Source organism: Taeniopygia guttata, chromosome 2, assembly GCF_048771995.1.
Source record: "Taeniopygia guttata chromosome 2, bTaeGut7.mat, whole genome shotgun sequence".
In the NCBI taxonomy this organism is placed as follows: domain Eukaryota; kingdom Metazoa; phylum Chordata; class Aves; order Passeriformes; family Estrildidae; genus Taeniopygia; species Taeniopygia guttata.
The window spans coordinates 25787784-25809420 of NC_133026.1; the positions used below are offsets into that span (position 1 = coordinate 25787784).

Consider the following 21637-nt stretch of genomic DNA (forward strand, 5'->3'; position numbering starts at 1 on the left):
GCACCCGGCTCTCTCCGGCCCGGAGCTGCCCCGCTCCCGGCTCGGAGCTGTCCCCGCTTCCGTCTCTCTCCGGCCCGGAGCTGCCCCGCTCCCGGCCCGCCCCGCCCCGCTCCGCTCGGGCCGCGGAGGGAGGAGCACACGCGGCGCTTCCGCTTCCCCGGCACGCCGGAAGCTCCGCGCGTTTCCTTTTCCCCTGCGCGGGCGGCGGCGCCGCTGGGGCGGCCGGGCCGGAGCTTCATGCGGGCTGGGTGAGCGGCTGCCGGCCCGGGAACGGACGGAGGGAGGGTGGCAGGGTGGCGGTCTCCCGGCTCCGGTCCACTCTTGCGGCCGCCTCCGCGCTCCGCGTCTCCTGCCGGGAGCGGGCCGCGGCCGGGGCCCTGCGCCCCCTCGGAGGCGGCCGGGGGGAGTGACCTGCAGGCACACAGAGGGGCCCAAGTGTAGTAAATAATGCGGGTTTTTCATACTTCCCGATCTTGCCTGTCCTTCTCCACAATGATAGCAGACGTGTGCAGGACCTGTGCGGTCTGTTTGCATGTAGGCACGTGTAGTGATTCTGGGCATGCAGCTACCGAACGTGTACAGGGAGTTTTGACAGTAATGTGCCTATTGGAATGCTGCTGGACCAGCTATGAATGGAGACAGGGTAGCACTGGGGCAGGTGGTGGGACTGGGAGCTGTACAATTAGATGACAATTTTAATTTCTGTTGAAATCTTCCAAGAGAGGAAGCCTTTCTAGCATGTGGAGTGGGTTTCAGACAAAACTGACAGACTCTAATTTTTGTCACTTAATGCTTTTTAATTAGGCAGGGAAATTCTCTTTAGATGTTTGAGGGAGTGGGTCTTTCCCAGAGCATGCCATACCTGGCACACCCACATATCCTGCCACAGCGCATCTCGGGTAATGTCTTCTTGCTTAATACTGGTGTGGAGTTTGTAAACACAGCGAATCCTGTTGTCATCAGTTTGTAGGTGGCTGTGTTGGTTCTGTCTCAGTACATACATACCAGCAGAAACAGCAGGTGTTGTGAGGAGAATGCGTAATGATTTGGCATGAAATGTGTTAGGAGATAAACTCTCAGGCTAAAAATAATTTAATTTTGTTTAATGATGATTTCAGATAAAGAACTTGGGTTTTGATAACGTTCCTACTAATTATTTTCTCAACAGTTTCCATATGCATGGATATCACCTGAATCTTCTTAGCAGAGTTTAAATTGTGTGTCAACTTACCCTAGCCATGAGTGGCTCCAAACCTGATATCCTGTGGGCCCCACACCATGTTGACAGATTTGTTGTGTGCGATTCAGAGCTGAGCCTTTATCACATTGACTCTGCTGTAAGTTCAGAGCTCAAGGCAGGGTCCTTGCGGCTGTCGGAGGAAACTACAGCCACACTACTGTCAATAAATTCGGATACACCGTACATGAAATGTGTGGCTTGGTATCCCAAGTATGATCCTGAATGTCTCCTTGCTGTTGGACAGGCCAATGGACGAGTGGTACTTACCAGCCTTGGGCAAGACCACAACTCAAAATGTAAAGATTTGATAGGCAAAGAGTTTGTTCCCAAACATGCTCGGCAATGCAATACCCTGGCCTGGAACCCACTGGATAGCAACTGGCTTGCTGCTGGGTTAGATAAACATCGGGCTGACTTTTCCGTACTGATCTGGGATATCAGCAGCAAATATGCCCCAGAGACTGCAGTTGCTACAGAGAAAGTGAGGCTTTCAGCAGGAGATGTGGAAGCAGGCCTGGTAGTTACAAAACCACTATATGAATTAGGACAGAATGATGCTTGTCTCTCTCTCTGTTGGCTTCCACGGGATCAGAAACTGCTACTAGCTGGAATGCATCGAAATCTGGCTATCTTTGATCTTCGGAACACAAGCCAAAAAATATTTGTAAACACCAAGGCTGTCCAAGGCGTGACTGTTGATCCCTATTTCCACGATCGTGTTGCTTCCTTCTATGAAGGTCAGGTTGCCATATGGGATTTAAGAAAGTTTGAAAAGCCTGTTTTGACCCTGACAGAGCAACCAAAACCCTTAACAAAAGTTGCATGGTGTCCAACAAGGACTGGACTGTTAGCTACTTTAACGAGGGATAGTAACATCATTAGACTGTATGACATGCAGCATACTCCCACCCCTATTGGAGATGAAACTGAGCCGACAATAATTGAGCGAAGTGTCCAGCCATGTGAAAATTACATTGCTTCATTTGCCTGGCATCCCACAAGTCAAAATCGAATGGTAGTAGTGACTCCCAACAGGACTATGTCCGACTTCACAGTTTTTGAAAGAATTTCTCTTGCATGGAGCCCAGTGACATCCTTAATGTGGGCTTGTGGAAGACATTTGTATGAGTGTACAGAAGAAGGAAAGGCTAGTTCCTTGGAAAAAGACATAGCAACCAAAATGCGCCTCAGAGCTCTGTCAAGGTATGGTCTTGATACTGAACAAGTTTGGAGAAATCACCTCCTAGCTGGAAATGAAGATCCTCAGCTGAAATCACTTTGGTACACTCTGCATTATATCCTTTATGTTATTGTAGTTTTTGTCCTAAGGAAGTAAGATATATTTATATGTAAACTACTTACATAAAATGCATTAAAATCTTTAAATACAATGCAACATCCTGTTAATACTTTGTATATGTTAACAGGATGTGACTTTAAATTTTTAAAAACATTTTTGGGAAAAATTAAGTTTCCTATACATGAAAATACTTATGAAGCAGTATACTGAAGATATGGATCAAAAACTTACAGGAAACAAAGGTCCCTTAGTTTACACTGGCATTAAATCAATTGTGAAGTCATCTTTGGGTAAGAATGTTCCAACTTTGCTAAGTATTGTTGTAGTATGTTTGCAGAATGATGCACTCATGAGTTTGTCTTTGGCAATTGTTCAAAAGAGACTATTCAAAAAAATAAAAACAACGTATTTCTGTTTGTGTTTTAATAATGTAAGTTAACGTAACTTCCAGAGTTTACAGTGTACTTGGAAAGTCAGTAATTATAGAAGCATAGTATCCTTAGAAGTAAATCTTTGAACTGTTTCAAACATTTGAGTTTTGACTATGGCACTAAGAATTCTTGCTCCCTGAGTAATATTATACTTTTTTTCATAATATTATATTCCCTGCAGAATATTGTATTTTTCAAAGCTCCACATGATTGCTGTTGTCACTGCTATTAAGTATTTTAATAAATTTAATCTTTAATTTTAATAAATTTAATAAAAAATTTTAATAATAAGTTGACCTGTTCTGAAGTGGTGATCAACCCTGGTTCATCACATTCTGCCTCTCATGCTTGCTGAAATCTTTCTTAATATAATTTATTTTTTGAATACTTTCTCTCTTCAATATATGTCTTCAGTGGTGGGAAAGCTTTTCACACATTTATGCAGACTGAGAGCTGGTAGAGCAGGTGCTTGACAGTGTATTATGTATTTTCAATTTGAACATACTGAGAACTGTCAAATGTAACAAGTGGTTAAGAGAAAAAAGACTGAGAAATATGTGTCAAGCTTAGGTGCATAATTTTTAGTAGATCAAAATAATTTTGTGCATGCTGCTCCTTCCCATGGAGTTGTAAGCAATGTTAAAGTACTAAAATGAGACACTCAGCTTTTGCACCCTGCTTTATGATTGTATTCAAAGCTTTGTGTTGTGATTGCAACTGAAACTGTGATTTAACCATAATTTAATTTATTTCCCATTTCTAGGAACAACAGAGAGCCTCAGGCACAGCAGGAGTGGATCTGATAGACAGGCAGATATTATTCAATATCTGAGTGAGGAGAGATCTTTGGCTTTGCAGCTCTGTGGGTGGATAAAGAAGGGAACAGACTTAGATGTGGAACCTTTCCTAAATTCATTGGAGCAGGAGGGAGACTGGGAGCGAGCTGCTGCTGTAGCACTTTTCAACTTGGACATACGTCGAGCAATACAAATTCTGAATAAAGGGGCTTCCTCAGGAAAAGGTGTGTATTGTGTTTTGTTTTTTATTTTGGCACGGTGTTAGTAGATTTTTTCCGTTAACAGAGTTATGGAAGATAGTATGGAAAAAGTATGAAGAGGTGCTTGCTCTGTTGCAAAATTGTTACTTGAAACACTTGTATTGGAGCTTGACAAATCCTGATATTTCACTCATCAGACTACCATATGCCATACTGTCTATGTAAAATAGAGCATATGTTTCAGAATTTCCTTCCTGATAAAAGCCCCAGAAAGGCTTATGTTCAGAACTAGTGGGATTCTTTTTACTTTAATGGAGCTGCTGGGGGAAAGAGTGTCTGTGCTTTCCACAAGGAGGGTTCAGACTGGAGACATGCTTTTTTGAAATTAAAGAATAAAATTGAACTTTCTGACAGAATTAATATTTACATTAAATAGTTTTCGCATTTTTAGACAACTTCTTAGCTTGAAATTTTTGTATAAAATTGTCATCCTCCAGCCAGGTCTGTTGAACAGCAGCTGGATATACAAGCCTTTCTTTTCACTTTTTGTGGATATGAATTAGGATAATGACAATCTTATGTGATAGCTATTTCAAAATACCACAAGTAGTGTGATGTTGTTTAAAGAGGTTGTCATGCATGTAGATGCTAACTTACATGAACAAAGGCATTTAAAGCTACTATACGTAGTAGTGTCTGCACATGACCTAGGTAGTGTTAATTCTACTGCATTTTATGTTGCATCCTAACAAAACATTGTGTTTCAAATGGATGCTTTCATTTACAATTTTAACTGGATGTTTTTTTAAGTCCTTTATTTGAATAATATTGTTTCACTGATTGCTTTTCATAAATCAGGTGATCTGAACCTTAATGTAGTAGCAATGGCTCTGTCAGGCTACACAGATGAGAAGAACTCACTTTGGAGAGAAATGTGCAGTACTCTAAGGCTGCAGTTGAACAATCCCTACTTGTGTGCTATGTTTGCTTTCCTGACGAGTGAGTCTGGTTCATATGATGGTGTTTTGGTGAGTAATTTCTGTGATGGGTTAAAATTTCTTTATGCAATAGGAGCTTATAGATACATGCTCTTATGTAGAGGGAGTCCTGTATACTCCAAGAATTAATCAAATTAATACCTATTCTTTTATCCTGGTGCTGGCAAATAGCATATCTTTCTGCAGAAGAGATATCTCATATTAGTGAATGTTGTGTTAGTAAGTTATGCATGAACGGCCAAAATAGAGATAATAGTTAACATGTTTTTTAGAGGAATTTTATTTTTAGCATGGAGTTATTAAACCTCCAGAAATACATTATCAAAATAATGTAAGCAGTGGGAAGAAACAGAAGAGAAATTAATAATGGAATTGCAAAAAGCAGACTAAATGCAGGGGAGTTTGCATAACTTTCATCAAGCTACCTTTGCATTGAATTGTACTTTATTTTCCCTTACTTACTTGTTAAAATAATTTCATTTGTTGAAACAGTAAATAGAGTAGTTCCAGGCCTTCTGAAAGTGATACAGAAATGCCATTTAAAGGGCAAACTAAATCTTTAATCATGACATACTTTGAGCCTTTGGAGGAGTTAATGTACTTGATTCCTGGTTAGAGAAGAGTAAAATACTTGATTCAGTATGAATTATTTAGCCTAGGAGAGGACTCCTGTAATGCAGCAGAGTAATTTGCCCAAAGCTGTTGAAAGTGAAGTTGTCATAATTTGATGCTCTTAGGGTAATGAAAAATAAAAATGGTTAGAATCCCAGAGGAGAGAAACCTGAAATTCCCCCCACCTTCCCCTCCCCTCCCCCCTCCCCCCCCCCCCCCCGTCTCTGGGAGAGAGTATTGTTATTCTCTGGATGTTTGGTAGTACTTTTATAGATTTTTTTATTGATGAACAGGCAATTCACACATGAAAAGGTGCTATTTGTTTTGGTTTCATTTTAATTTTTCCTTCAGTGAGACCTGTTGAAGTTTGCATGAAAGATTTTGCCAAGCACATCTTGTTTTGGCAATGAAAAACAGTCACAATTTCTAATCTGAAAATATCAGAGGGAAAAGTATGGGCATAGCTAAGTGTGAGAATTGATATAGAGAAAGTATTTTTTTTCTTCAGTGTCACATCTAGTAAAATGGTTAAAAAGCAGAAAGTAAATACTGATACACTGCTGAACCTCAACTGTTAATATACTTCTGAGAAATTCGTTCTGGATGTTTAGTTTTTGTTTGCTTGGGGTGTTTTGTTTGCTTTGTTAACTTTTGTTTGCAATTTAAGGAAGGAATGGAGTGGTTAGGCTACTTATTATGTAAATACAGTAAACTGAGCTTGGTTTGTTTTTCTTCTGCCTATGACTTGGTGAGACACCTGGCTATACATGCTGGAAGCACTAAGTCCTCTACAGGACTTGCAAAGTTTATTTTTGTAGAGTTTCATAAACCGTGTAGGATGTGTTGTACCAGGCTTTCCTGGTAGATTGTTCCCATATCCACAGTCTTCCTCTGATACCTGTGTCTGAGTACAGACAAGTAAGCTGATATTTAGGGTTAGCCTTCTCCAGATGGCTACATTTTCTTTGTACACAATCAATTTCATTGTATTAGTTAGACAGTACTGCAAGTGTTCTGATATTTACAATGTATTGGAAAAATGAATACATATCTGATGTTAGTAATTCCCATTTTTTTCTCTAAAGTATGAAAATAACGTAGCTGTACGAGACAGAGTGGCATTTGCTTGCAAGTTCCTCAATGATGCTCAGGTAAGTTTGTGACTGCACATTTAAAAAACTTTTAAACTGGGCTTTATTCAGAGGCAGAAGAAACTCTGGGGTAGAGGGGTGAACAGTGGAAATAATGAGACATACATGATTTTTTTTTCTTACCACAGTAGTATATAAGGTATAGTATAATCTAGTTTTTAGTTTGTACTTCCAGCTTAATTTTTGATTCCATTTTTGGTTGGTTGATTTGGGGGCTTTATTGGTTTTGTGGTTTTGGAGGTTTTTGTGAGTATTCATTACATGGTAGTTCAAATGCAGTTGCATTAACAGTGCACCTGCTTTAATGGAGAGTATTTCTGTTTCTTCGGTATTTATTTCCAGGTGTTAATATTCTCTTCAATTATGGTTTGGTTTTGCAGCAAAAATGTTCTATTTTAAATTCACCAAAGTATTCTAAGAATACATAACCACTCTCCTTGCATTTTCTATCAGGAAGCTTAAAGTTTATTTATAAACACTTGATTTCATGCAGTTTCATATGATCTAGGAATTTAACTTTTTCTGCGTAACATCCAGCAAGAAATGCATTCTGTTAGCTGCAGATGCTGTTTTTATGTGTATTTATATATTTCTTCATAAATATTCTTCTAGCTCAACAGGTTTATTGAAAAGCTGACAAATGAAATGAAAGAGGCTGGGAATTTGGAGGGAATACTGTTAACAGGGCTGACAAAAGATGGAGTTGACTTGATGGAAAGTTATGTTGACAGAACTGGAGATGTCCAGACAGCAAGCTATTGCATGCTACAGGTCAGTGTTTCACTCAAAAATAAATTTTATGGGGGAAAACTAAACGTAGTTTCTTTATCTTGTGAACTGAAAGGTATTTTCTGTATTAAGTTGGGACAATTGGTTGTTTTTGGGAGGTTTTTTTTGTGTGTGGAGTAATCTGAAACTCAGTGTTAACTGATAAGTGTGTCTTCACACTTATCAGTGTGAAGAGGTAGCTTGAGGGGATAGTAAAGGAAAAAGGCAAAAGAAAATCATAGCTGAACTGGGAATACCCATTTATCTGTTTATTGCTGATGTGTTTCCTGACATTGTCATTATTTTTTTTTTTTTTTGCTTTCAGGATTTTGGTAGAGAAAAAATGTGAGGGTTTTTGGGTTTTTTTAGGCTTTGGGTTTGTTTTTTTTAATAATGGACTTGCCTTGGCCCTTACACAGTAGCAGCTATTGCCAGCGGTGTATTTAAGTGCATATGCAGTCATGAGAGTGATATAGATTGTGATACATGACAGAACTTTCAAATCCTTCATCTCACAGGCATGAGTTCTTAGGAGGACGTGGAAGCACAAGTATTTTCAACCAGAGAGAAACTGAAGAAAACATTTATCAAACTCACATTACAATTTAACACAAAATTCATCTTCTTCCTGATAAATGACACTCTATTATTTCTTATGCCTTGTAGTACAACTTGTCAAGCTTTTGAAAAAATGAGCAATATGTATTGTGTGTCTTTAATGTATGTCTGACATTTTTTCCTGCCTACTTTAGGGTTCTCCATCAGACGTACTTAAGGATGAAAGGGTTCAGTACTGGATTGAGAACTACAGGAATCTTTTAGATGCCTGGAGGTTTTGGCATAAACGTGCAGAATTTGATATTCATAGGAGTAAGCTGGATCCCAGCTCAAAGCCTTTAGCCCAGGTAAATATAAATCTTATATGAAATATGACCAGTCCAGAAAGGAATGTGACATGGTACTTCTGTAAAAAAACCCTTGCTAGCCATATCTTGGTTTTCATGAGGATTTATGTGCAAAAGAAAGATTTCAACTTAGCCTGCCCTACAAAAAAGGAGGTGTCACTTTTTTTTTCAAATAACAGGTCTTTCAGCAACTGTAAAGTATCAACACTTTTCTTCTGGGGAAACAGGAAACTCATTTGATTTTTTTTCTCTCACATGCTGTAAAATGAAATCAGAGATGTATCACACAGCTGAATTCAGTGTCAGAGTGAGACTGATGATGCTGAAACCATGGAACTAGTTCAGATTGCTGTTGTTTTAATTGAAAAAAAACTTCAAAGCTGTTTTGAACCCTTGAACCTGAAACTAAAGTGAACAGCAGCAAATTTCATTACCAATTCTGAACATACACTGACCTAAAAACTAATGCCCTGCCCAAATGCTGTCTTAACGTCTGGTGGCAGTTTCAGCCAACAAGGTCTTACCATGGCACTTTTACTCTCTCATGTCTGCTAAGTATGTTCATTACAAGCTTTAGGGCCTGAGAGTTTCTGAGGAAAGCTGGTTTTGAATTCTTTTATCAGTCACAGCTGTTTAAGCAGAGTTGTTCCAAGTGGGAGGGATCTGAGTTTACTGGTCCTTCCTTATGTTGTTAACATAAATAGCCCTAAAGAATTTGAAATACGTGCTCCTTGGTATCAAGTAGTAACTTGTGACATGAGGGATGTAGATAAATATTAGGATAAATCCTTATGTTGGGGATTGTAGTGTGAGTCATCTGACTATAAGGAGGGAGAGACTAGACTTTATGTAGTTAGTAGAATAAACTTAATTTCTTCCATTACTGAAGATACAGCTTTTATTGTCTTAAATAATATCCTTCAAAGTTTTAGCAACTGTGCATGTTTTTATGTGCTTTTGAAGTTAGTGAGCATCATTAAGGACTACTTCTCAGGTCTGTGTGCCTCATCTATAAATCAAGATGTTAAGAGCTCCTCCACAAGTAGCCGTGGCTTTCCAGGGCACTCTCTAGAAAGTGTGGTAAATAAATGTTAATTAGCTTGAATGGATTCACTCACAGGTGTAGTAAAAGTGGAACCAAACCAAGAAATTAACGGGCATCTGTTCTCTTTAGGTGTTTGTGAGTTGCAATTTCTGTGGAAAATCAATCTCTTACAGCTGTTCAGCTATTCCTCATCAGGGGCGAGGTTTTAGCCAATATGGAGTCAGCGGTTCACCAACCAAGTCAAAAGTTACGAGCTGTCCTGGTTGCCGTAAGCCCCTTCCCCGCTGTGCACTTTGCTTGATAAATATGGGAACACCAGTTTCCAGCTGTCCAGGTATGACACAGTGGGTTTTAGTTATTCAGCTACAGTACTAGTTGGAGGCCAAATTAGCAGTTCCTATTGAAAGATCTTCTGTTGCACTTTTATTTTCTATTTGTGCTTATACTGTAAATATTCATACTTATCATTTTGAAGGCAGAAAGACCATAATTGAGAACTTGTTTACATCCCATCTAATTTTGGGATGAAACTTTTGTTTCAATTCTTAATGGTCAGACAGTATGCATAATTACTTGGTTCTTAAAATTTTCTATGAGATTGTCAGTAAAATTCCATAGTTAAACAGATGTAAAGATCCAAGTATTGTGAGGATCAGTATTGTGAGCTTTACATCTGAAAGAAATGGGGAGTGTGTTTTCTTGAGATGAATTGTAGTCATGCTACACAAATCATTGAATGTGAATTAATTAATTTTTTGCTGGAAGAGGAAGAGAAGCATGGTGTACTTTTTGTTACTAAGCATGAAAGAAAGCATGGGTCATGCTGTCACAGCTAAGAGGTATTACGGCTGGAATTGTTTGGTTGTAAGTGCCTTTGGCTCAGCATTATATAATGTCTACGTGAAAAGGATTTCAACCATATTTTTAAGTCAGTCTTATTACAGAGCCATGAGCAGCTGTACTGTTGTCATGTTTTACCTCTTCTCATTCTTTCAGTGATCTTTGTTGTGACTTCTATATTGTACTTGTTCCAATCCAACTTAGATTTTGTTGATTTTTTTTTCTAAAGCAGATGATTTCATGTACAGCAGAGCAGGCCCATAAATCACTATTTCAATCACTATAAATCAATCAGTAAGGCATAAATCACCATTGAAGGAGATTCTGTCTGTGAAACTTGTTTAATAGGCAAGTTTAGCATATCAATAAGATGTGAAGCAACCATTTAGCAGTCTAATTATTTTTTGGCATTCTTACAGCTCTTAATATTTTTACTGACTTCTATTTTAAAATCGTGATGCTTTTTCACATAATGTTCCTTATTTCATAATAATTTTAATGGTGTATTGGACTGAAATGTAAATTAAGTGTAATGATTTTCAGCCATATTTGTGGGGGTGGGTTTGCCTCTGGACAGGAGGATCCAAATCAGATGAAAAAGTGGATCTTAGCAAAGACAAGAAGTTAGCCCAGTTCAACAACTGGTTTACTTGGTGTCACAACTGTAGGCATGGTGGACATGCTGGACATATGCTGAGCTGGTTCAGGTAAGTTGATGTTAAAATTTTGTTAATTCACATACATGTTCTGCACCGAATACAGCATGTCTTCTCCCCTACATCTATCCCTATAAAGTTTAAATAATAAAACTGAACTATGATACTGGGTTTTTCTGAGATACTATACCTCTGCACATAGTTAAATGTATAATTGCAAAATTATTTTACCTGTTTTTTCTTTTTTTGGCTGTTGCTATTTAGGGACCATACCGAGTGCCCAGTTTCTGCCTGCTCTTGTAAGTGTATGCAGCTGGATACAACAGGGAATCTCGTTCCAGCAGAGACTGTGCAGGCATAAATACTGTTAGAAAATGTGTGGCTCTCTAATGGATGTCCATCATAGTCCAAGCAGACATTTTAGACAAAGGTAATTTGTAACTTACTGTGAAAAAAATAAATTGCTATCAAAGTAGTAAAATGATGTGTGTATGACTGTGCTTGGTAGAAACAGGAATTCCTGAAGTGAGCCTATAGGTACAGTGCATGGCCCTTATTCAGAGGACTGAAGAAAAGCACTCCTGGAATTGTGGACTCTTTGAATTTGCTAAAATGTAAAGAAGGCTTTTATTTAAAAAGTTTTCAGAAAAATGCTGATTGGTCCCAAAGCTGAGTTTATATGCTGTGAAAGCAGACCTTCAAAATAAACACTTGAAAAGAAGATGGCAAAGTTATGCTGTGGATTACTCTGTTCATTGTTTGATCACTGTCTTGTATGCAAATGTTCATTTGTTTCCTTGTAAGTTTATTCAAAGTACCACTGCTAAGTACCTTCTAAACATTTTTATTTTAAGGAAAGATCCTTTTCTTTCTGTTCCCAGGTTTTGTTGATAGTAAAGCAATGTCTTTACAATTCAAGTTGTTACTTAACTAGGCTATATATCTAGCTGATGCAGATTTTAGTGATGAAGAGTTTGCGGCTTTTCTCTCTTAGTGATGACTGTATCCTAGAGAAGAGTTCCCTGAGAAGTCATGTGACAATTTCTGTGCAGAGTGCAAGTAAACTATAGGAGGTTGTATCTGATAAATTTTAACTTAGTACTGTGAAGATCTGAAATCTCAAGGACTGGAGACTTGTAAATACGTAAGTTTTAAACTACGTGCGGAGTTTTGACTACAAAAATATTTGAAGACTTTGAGATAATTAGTATTTCCCTGTACTTCAGAAATGTATTGGGAAGTGTGGAATCAACCTGTATAAACCCTGCTTCTGGTCACTAGTGGACACCCATCTGCTCCCAGTTTTGAGTCATTGATCAGAGTACTTCTAGATATGTTACCAGCTGGAATTAAGATTATTTATTAACTTGAGAGAACATCAGTGATATTTTGCTAATACTGTGCTAGGAGCTAATTGGTATTGTTGTCCTTGACTCTAGGCAACATTCACACAAATTAGGGAAAAAAACCCAAACCTGTTTTAAGGTATGTGATAATAACATCAGTTTATTTGGTGTGTGTTTATTTACAGTATACGAGTTACTCAACACTTGTGTGCTATGAAATACTAAATGAAATGCTAGCAATAAACTGGTACTGTTTGCCAGGACTGTGAAAATTGGTGTTTCAAAGAGAATATATTGTAATATACCACTAGTTCTATGTGCTCTAGTGTAGTTTCAAGAAATTAAAATGTGGAAATGTACAAGATGTACATGTACTGTGGATGTACAATATTACATTCAGGACTTTGGCGTATATTTTCTGAGTTAGTTTTAATGTTGTAATACATCTGCTGCATTTATTTTGATCTAAAATTGGCAGAGATAATTTTTTAAGTTAAAAATTCAGAGGTACTTGATATTTCTAGGCATGGGAGAGCAGTTTTTTTTTTCTTGATAGAATATTTATTTCTCATTCCAGTATTTTTGCACACTTTACATTGCTGTTGAAGAGCTCTTCAAAATGTTCTCCATTTATAAATGTAAACTGGGGCTTACTGTATGATACCCTATTTATATAAATACAGGCAATAAAGGTTTTGGTCTATGTAAATGAGGATTGGTAAGTGTCAAGTATTTGTTTTTTATTCTTGTAAAGTAACATTTTGTAAATTTCCCCGATAATTTCCATATTGAGGTGAATGCAACTACCAACATACAGTGTCTCATTTTCTCATGTAAAGAAAATTCATCTATAATATTTTCATCTCAATTATAACTGTGTGTGTAAAATTCTATCACTGAGTTAAATTATATGCTCACTTTAATACTCATAGCTTTGCAGTGTTTTGGATTATGAATATGTATATTTTGGCACTATGGGTTTTGCTTGTTGCAACTAGTAATCAAGCTTTCAGGTCAGTAGTTACACTATTTGCAAAATTTACAAAGCAAAAGCTCTATGTCTTTAATTACCAGATTTTTTTTTTCCTTGTCTCGTTTTTAAATTAATACATCTGTCACTTTTGGGGTGATTTCTTGTTTTCTAACAAAAATACAGCTACACCCATTTTATTGGCTGCAGTTGTATTTTTGTTTACTGTGGCCTGGTAAATCTCAGCTCAGCTCTGCTGAAGGTGTCCTTGCATGCTAAAATGTTGTGATCCTATGGCTCATGCTCTTTACATTCCATTGTTGTAATTTTGTTAGATGCTCCAGCCTTGCAGCCCTTCCTTGATTAAGCACAAGCACTTTTTCATCACACGCGCAGGCTCCTTGCTCTTGAGCACAAGTTGTGCACATGTCCACGTCTATGCCCAAGCCAGGACAGCAGAGCAGGCAAGCAGGGTCAGCCAAGAGCCCAGCAAAAAGGTACCAAGTCTAAGTCAGTCCTGAATGTAGTGGGAGTAGTCCTGTTCCAAACAGCATGAACTTCTGGAATTCTGCTCCAGTTACAGCATTCACTTCCTATGCCTCTTCTCCTCTGCCAGGTTTCCACCACGCACCAGCCTCCTGGTGCATAGTAGGAACCTCCCAAGGAAGTCCTCATAAAGAAGCCACCAGCTCCTCTTCATGCCTTCCATTACTGGTCCATTACTGGCTTTGGTGACATCCCTCTCTTGTGTTTGTGATTCAGTTGCCCTGGTGCCTCCCCTTTGGTCAGTGTCCCAGGAAGCCCCTACTTCCCATTTTATTATCTGTGAGGGCTGGCAGTTTCTCACCTTTCACTGTGTGTGTGGTGCCTGGGGCCCTGCTAACCATCAGGCCTAGCTGACATGGCTGTGTCTTTCTCTTGGTATTTAAAACAGCTGGCAGTTTTCAACATGGTAATGTAGGAAATTATGCTGATAAATGCTTATATGACCTGAGCACTACTCTAATACCAAGAATGTTTACAGTTCCTTGCATTGCTGTGTGATCTGCACAGCCATGTAGCCAGGGTAGGCGACTGATGGTTGGTAGAGAAGCAGACAAATGAAAAGCGTGTAAGGAAAGCTTTCAGTTGTGTACAGCTTGCCCAGGCACCTTTCATGCTGCAGGACTGCGTGAATGAGAAGAGTCTAGACTGACAAAGGGAAACCAGCATTTCCCACTTGGTGTGCTCAAACTCTCTCACAAGCCCTCATACCCCAGACTGGTGTCTGAAGTGCTAAAGCCATCTAGTGGCAGGCTGCTCCACTGGGCAGGGGTGGTCTGGGTAACTACATAACATTTTACAGAGTACATGTACTCACACAAAATACCAATTTTCTAAAGCAGAATAGAACAAAATAGTTTTAAATGCTAGGAAACATGCATGCAGTTATTAAGAATGACATTTGATTCTCCTGAGCACTTTATACAGTGGTGATAGACAGGGTGTGGTATTGTGCCACATGTACCTTGTGTTCTGTGTGTGTAGGAGACACCTTCCTACTTCAGAAGACCTCCTTCCCACACAGAGTAACTGTGTATCTATAACAGAGTATCTGTCTTCTAGGTGGGGAGGGAGAAAAAAATAGATCCTCTGTTAACTTGATCATCCCTCCAGTTTGTAGTGAGTTCAAAGGGTAAGTTTTTGAAATATATTCCTTGACTGGAAAAAGAGTTGGTTCTAAATAAGCATAAACCTATCAGTCTTATTAAGGCACTAAACCTAACTACTAAACCTGAAACCTGTTTGTACAAAAGTTCAAAGAACATGGCTACAGTTTACTTAAAATATTTTGAAATACTTTTTTAATTTGCAGAGAATATTTCCAAAGTTCAATTTTACTTTAAATGGGTTACCTCAAGTGATGCAAAAATTTTGCTAAGTGTTGTAAGTAGCTTGGATAGGAACAAAACTGGGGACTGTTGGAAGTTCCTATGGTTGGTCACCATGACAAGCTGGCTGAATCCTGGTACTGCTGCTTAGACTCCAACCAAGAGTGAAGGCTGTGATGGGACTTCAGCTGTGTTTGGAATCCCCAAACCTAATTTGACATCTTCCAAGTGTTTAGCATCATGCAAAAGCAAGAACCTTATACTCCACTTTGTTAAATTTAACTGTGTCAGGTCAAACAGAAGAGGAGTCACCACATATCACTGAAAATAGCACTCTATTATTTAATGCTGACACAAATGGCTAAATGCAGTGAATCTTCTTTATTGGTGAAGATACCATTTTCAAGATGCAAAATACCCCTTCCATACAATAAATTTATATCAAAGCAAATTAAATCAAAAATATTTGTATTGAAACCCCATCAAATTTTTTCCATACAAGTTTGTTGTAACGTATCCTAGAACCTCTACCAGCTAGAAAAGGATGTTTACAAAATTTAATTTTCTGAAAAGTCTCATCTTGCAAGAGAACACTCCTCTTAGATGCAAAAGGGTCAAAAATATATATGTTCTCACAAATGTGAGACATTCACATTTGTTCTCCTTGCTAAATAAATACATTTTCAAAGAAAATATTCTTCACAGGCAACACTTAGCACATGTAACAGTGTCTTTTCAGTATATTTGTTGAAAATAAATGTATTACCATGCTGTTGGGCAAGAAGCCACAGTATTGTTGTACTCTCTGAAGCTCTAAAGATATGCTTATAAAAATCAAGTGTTCCTCCCAGTACCAAACGGGAAGTATTCAGGGAATTCATGAATAATTTTTAGTGCTTCATTGTAGAGTTCCAGATCTGAAATAGGGCAAAGAAAATGGTTATAATGCATAAGCTCAATTCCCCACAAGTCAGTGAACATCCAAGTACTGCTCATTTTAAAGCAGCACTGCTGAGTGATCCCAGTCTCCCTCAAGCTCCTGATTTCCCATGGCAGGAACACTCATTGCTTGTTTTCTGGAGGGTTGCTTTCAGGCCTGTCAGCTGCACAACCACACAAGGTCCAGGGCAAGGTAAGACCCACATGGTCAGGAGTAGGAGAGCAATCAGGCCACAGCAATGGCTGGCTCCAGACTAGCTCCAGACTTCTAGACTGGTTCCAGCATTGAGTCACTCCCTACAGTTTAACTGTAAATCACAATATTTAGCACAGAACTTCTTTCATTACAGTTTTCTTTTCTACACCCTGTTCCTTATCTGGCAGCTTGAAGAAAGACCTTGTCTATAAAAAAAAGTAACTAGGCTTTCCCTTATTTACTGAAGACAAGTTCAGAACTCAAAATGAATTTGCCATAATGTATATTCTTACTTACCAAATGAACTTTTATCTTCTCTGAACTGGACATATGATGCACACATGATGGTTGCCTGGTTTGTTACTCTTCCCACCACTTCAATAACTCCTGAAATCTCCTCATCCAGCTAGAAAACACACCACAGATGAAATTAGGAACACTAAATAGCTGCTGTCTTTACTGCACAGCTAGGAACTCTCCACAACTGATGGTTTGTTCATGACAGATTCTGTTCCACATCAAACAATACAGTACTACTGAACAGCCCAGTCACCCTCCCCCAGAAAACCCACAAAAACCTTGATCCACTTAGGGATTTACAGGTTTTGTAATAGCCAATTCAATACTAACAAAAAAAAAAAAAAAGGAAAAAGAAAAAAAAAAAGAAAAAAAAGAAAAAAAAGAAGATGCATCCAAGGAAAGATACTGGTTCCTAAGTATATAAAACTGTGTCATATAATCGTTGAACAGAGGCTAATCTAGGACACAGAGAGAGAACAATCCTGATTTTAATGCACTTCATTCAGACCTGTCAATTATAGAACACTGGAAGAGTTAAGGAGGTATCCCACATTCCAGAGAGCAGTTCCAGTGTTCCACATTCAGAAGGTGTATCTGGAAATAATTTCTTAAGTATGTGTTCAGAATACAAAGATAGTGTCACTAGAAAGTCTTTGGTTGAACAAAGAAAAAAAAAGGTTAAAAATGATCTCTTACACCAAATTAATACAGCTTGAATGTTTTCTTTGTTTTTTAAGATACAAATTTTAACAGTGGAGTACTGTTTTGGTAATGCTCTTCCAATATCTAAGGCTTATTTTTTACTTTCTAGTAAGTCTTCTGGAAAAAATTCCCTCCCCATAATTTTGGGGTCCTCTGTTGAAAGAGGGAACTAGACATGCACAAAGAGTGAAATACATTGAAAGAGAGAAAAGTTTGATTAGCAAATCTATTCCCCACTGACACTGGGTGAACTGGAGAGATTAACTTGGCCTCGTTTTTTTGCACACACCAGTTTCTCCCAAGGCAATGGAACACAGACTGAAGAGCCCAGCACTACAGCTTTGCATTTATGGACTTCAACCACTTACACTGTTAGAAAAAATATTATAGAATCCTTGGTCAGATGTTAACATCTGAATTTTTAACAACCCAAGGCAGGAAATGTTTTCACAAACTCAAGAAAACGGTAAGAGACTTTTTGTTGCAGTTTGATGTCAGCAATCTTCGTATTTATAAGACAAAACTCTGCCAGATTAAACTGCAGTTTTCACCAACAAGGACAGACTCTTGTCTTAAAACACTCTCAGAGTACCATATGCAATTATTGCCCATGGAAATGGCAAGGTTTCTCAGCATTTAACAACTCATTCAGAGAATAATTCTTTAATTACAACATTTCTTGGTGGACAAAACATACTTAGAAGAGTTTGCAGAAATATTATTACTTCAGTGGTAGGTGCTAACAAAAGAGGCAGTATTTTTGTTCAGTAGTTCTAATTATATCTTATACCCTTTGCATTCATTGCTTGGGATTTTTTTTAAGAAAGAATGCTTCAAGCTAACTATAGAGTACTGAAACGCTATGACAAGTGTTCTAAGAGGATGCAGCAATGTTAACTCAAAAAACTCTTGGAAACACTATGTTCTTTTTGATTATAGAAGCAATAAGAAAATAGGAAGAAAGACTGAAATTAAAAGAAAGGTAATAAACGCAGTGGAATACGTTACACTGTGAACAATTAATAGAGTAAGACAAAATAGCCAGACAGGGAAGTGTTTGACAAAGAATGAGTTGTCTCTTAACACCAGCTGAAAATTGATCAAGACCAGGACAGCTCATGGGTAAGAAGACTACAAGTTAGCTGTAAGATGCAAGAAAGAGAGGCAATGAAATACAGGTGGAATAACTCAGAGGAGACAAAACCTCCGGACTCCACAAGAGGCGGCATCAAGTATTTCCAAAGCATTCCTTAACTTACGGGCTCGCTCAGTTCCACAGTCGTATGCTTTCCGAGTCCATCCGCAAGCACGACAAGTTTCCCGCTAGGATGAATCTACAAAAGGACATCTAAGTCTAGAAAAGGCCTGTGCGCTCCAAAGGCTCCCAGAAGCGGCGCAGCTTTGGCCGCCTCAGCCAGTTCTTCCCGCAAGCCCCGTGCGCCTCCCGCCCTGCTCCCAGGCCGCCCGGAGCTGCCGCAGGGACGGCGCCAGGCTCCGCACGCAGAGCTCCGCGCGCAGAGCTCCGCACGCAGAGCTCCGCGGCAGCCGCGTCCCCACCCGCAGAGCCGCCCAGCGCCCCGCGGACCTTCTCGACGCGGCCCACGAAGCAGACAGGCTGCCCGATGTGCTGCGCCAGCTGCCCCGTGCCGATGCGCGGCCGCGGCGCCTCGTGGACGTCACCCATGGCTGGAGCCGCTTCCCGCCTTCCGCCGAGGGAGGGATGGCGGCCCCGCGGGCGCGGCGGTCGGGGCGGGACTTCCCCTCCGCCCGAGGCGACCCGGAAGCGGAGGCCGGTGAGAGCGGCGGCGGAGGGTGGGTGATGGAGCGGCGGCTGTCGGTGGTGCCGCGGCGGGGAGGGCGGCGGGGCCGAGCCCCGGGGAGGCCGGGGGAGCTGGCCGTCAGCTTCCAGCCCTGTCCTGTCATTTAATCCTTTGAAATCGCCCCGTATTTCCCCTCCCCGGCGTTTTCCCTCCCTCAGATCCTGGTTCCGCTTCGGTGTACTTTGGCAGCGCGCCCTGGCAGCCAAGAGTCGTCCTGGGGTGCATCGAGCACAGTGCAAACAGAGGTGATTATCCCGCTGTAGTCAGCACTGGTGTGGCCTCACCTGGAATATTGTGTGGCTGTGGGCTCTGCAGCTACATCCAGAGGAGGGAATCAAAGCTGGTGAAGGCAATGTCCGTGAGAAAGAGCTAAGGACTTTGGGTTTGCCCGTTTGGAGAAAAGGCTGAGGGTTGTCCTCATCACTCTAAGGTTTCCTGAGGAGGGGAAGCAGAGACAGGATGCTGATCTCTTCTGCCTGGTATCCAGTGGATATCCCAGGGTACATGGCAGTGATTCAAAGCTACATCGGAAGAGGTTTAGATTGAAAATTAGGATGCATTTCTTTTCTGAAAGGGTAGTCAACACTGGAGCAGGCTTTCTAGAAAGGTGGTCCATGCCCCAAGCTTGTCAGCGTTTAAGAGGCATTTGGACAATGCCCTTAATAACTAGCTTTAGCTTCTCATCCTCCCTGAAGAGGCCAGGCGTTGGACCAGATGATCATTGTAGATTCTTTCCAAGTGAGCTATTCTATTAATTTCATTTTATTTCATCACTGAAATTGAGCTGGTGCTCAATCCCCGAGTTGAGAAAAACTGACGGATGTAAGGCAGATATAGCATCTGGACATGGCACTGGCATGCATCTTCTCTTTTTCCATGTATTTTCCCGATTGATCCCTGGTGTGGAGAGGTTCCTCCCAATTGCTCTTGTGGCAAAGGTGACTCCCAATCTGCATTTGAAGTGGTGTTGCCAACAGGTGGAGGGAGCTGCTGATTACCTCTGCTATGCACTCATGGGGCACCTGGAGTGCTGGGTGTGACAGCACGAGTGGACATACTGGTGAGAGGCCAAAGAAGGGTCACAACAATGATTAAGGGACTGGACTATCTTATATATGAGGAAAGACTGAGAGAGCTGCAACTGTTTAGGCTAGAGAGGAGAAGGCTCAGAGGGCTCTTATTAATGAATATAAATACCTGAAGGAAGGGTGCAAGGAGGACAGTCAGGCTCTATTCAGTCGTGCCCAGTACTGAAACACAGGAGGTTTCTCAGGGAACATCAGGGAACACTTGTCACCATGAGAATGACCAAGCACTGGTACAGGTTGCCCAGAGAGGTTGTGGGGTTTCCATCCTTGGAGGTAGTCAAAAGCCACCTGGATATAGTCCTGAACAGCCAGGTCTAAGATGGTTCTTCTTAAGTAGGGGGTTGGACAAGGTGTCCTCTGAAGGTCCCTTCCAATTGCAGCAATTCTGTGGCTGTGATTTCCTTTTCTTTTCCAGGACTGGTGTTTCAGGAAATACCTGAGAAAATCTAACTCTGATCTGGCTTAAAAGGGCAATCACAAAACCGCCTGTGTGCCGACTGTGCCACGGGCCAGTCCAGCTTGCTAACCAGCACCAAGTGGTTTCTGTTAGTTGGCTGGGGTAGTGTTATTATGGCAGTAGCTTGTGTCAGCTTGCCAAGGAAACAAGCTACTGCCAGAAGCTGTGCAGAGCCAGCATGTGACCAGGGAGTGCTCTGGACTTAAATCTTATATGAGATTTAGCTGCTTGCCATCCCCTCAGAGTCACCGTGACATTCACCTGTTCAGTATTTCATTTGCAACAGAATATCCTCATCTCCGTGACGTATCTTCAGAGATTTGAAAGGAGAGGTCTCATCATTGTAGCTGTTGGAGCGAGGTGCAGCAGGCTGCTGCACAGTGGCCCTTCTAGGGCTGAGGAGTTTGAAGGGTCAACGTCTATAAAAACATATTGTACAAGTTCTTACAAATGTGTGTCTGTACCACAGCAGCTGTTGAATCTTTGCAATCAGAAGAAAATTATTTGAAGGGAAAACAGTAGGCTTCAGCCTGTCCCTAGCTTTCTCTGTTTGAATTTCCTGTCTTCAGGGTTTTGAATGTTTACATCAGATTAAGTGTTTTTATTTCACTCCTGGCTTTGTTTTTTTCACCTTTGCTTTTATTGTCTCACTTGGTTGTGGCTGATTTTTTTATGATTCAGCCTCTTCAAGTGTTTTTATATTATGGTAATTTGGTTTAAATAATTCTTGTATTTCTGCTTTCCCTAAATTTTATAAAAACATTTAAAATAAATACTAGCAGTTTATGTAATACAGAAAAAAAATCTTTGTTAATGTTTCATTATACATATATCTCTTTTTTTTTAAATTTGTGTTTCTTGTGATACTTTCTGTTCTTCTGTTTTCAAGAAATACAAACTAAAGAACTGTGACTAATGTTAATGCCAGAGAAAAGAAATTATATGGCTTTTCTTCCTTCTTCATTTAGTAACTTACACTGGGTCAAAAGCTTTTTAACTGTTCTT

At 40.0% G+C, this 21637-nt stretch overlaps 3 protein-coding genes across 4 annotated transcripts in view; 2 read left to right on the forward strand and 1 right to left on the reverse strand.

Moving 5' to 3' along the window:
• The first annotated feature begins 139 nt into the window (after positions 1-139).
• On the forward strand, positions 140-13002 carry MIOS (meiosis regulator for oocyte development). The gene is made up of 11 exons (XM_002197546.7): positions 140-248; positions 1169-2535; positions 2732-2830; positions 3735-3992; positions 4827-4996; positions 6664-6729; positions 7342-7500; positions 8250-8402; positions 9577-9781; positions 10865-10994; positions 11208-13002. The coding sequence occupies exons 2-11, from the start codon at positions 1239-1241 to the stop codon at positions 11302-11304; spliced, it is 2634 nt and encodes an 877-aa protein (XP_002197582.2). The 5' UTR covers positions 140-248; positions 1169-1238; the 3' UTR covers positions 11305-13002.
• A 2446-nt stretch (positions 13003-15448) lies between these two features.
• RPA3 (replication protein A3) lies at positions 15449-19041 on the reverse strand. Its single transcript, XM_004175509.6, has 4 exons — positions 18853-19041; positions 18527-18601; positions 16563-16671; positions 15449-16047 (listed from the first exon to the last, which is right to left on the reverse strand). Exons 1-4 carry the CDS (start codon positions 18949-18951, stop codon positions 15965-15967), a joined length of 366 nt encoding a protein of 121 aa, XP_004175557.3. The 5' UTR covers positions 18952-19041; the 3' UTR covers positions 15449-15964.
• Positions 18924-21637, forward strand: part of UMAD1 (UBAP1-MVB12-associated (UMA) domain containing 1) — a 78726-nt gene continuing 76012 nt past the window's right edge. The window contains exon 1 of one of the 2 annotated variants that reach the window (XM_030264720.4): positions 18924-19060. The gene's annotated coding sequence lies outside the window, so the exon portion shown is untranslated. Of the gene's footprint in view, positions 19061-19135; positions 19333-21637 lie in introns of those variants that run through there. The other variant, XM_012571497.5, reaches the window with a different exon arrangement.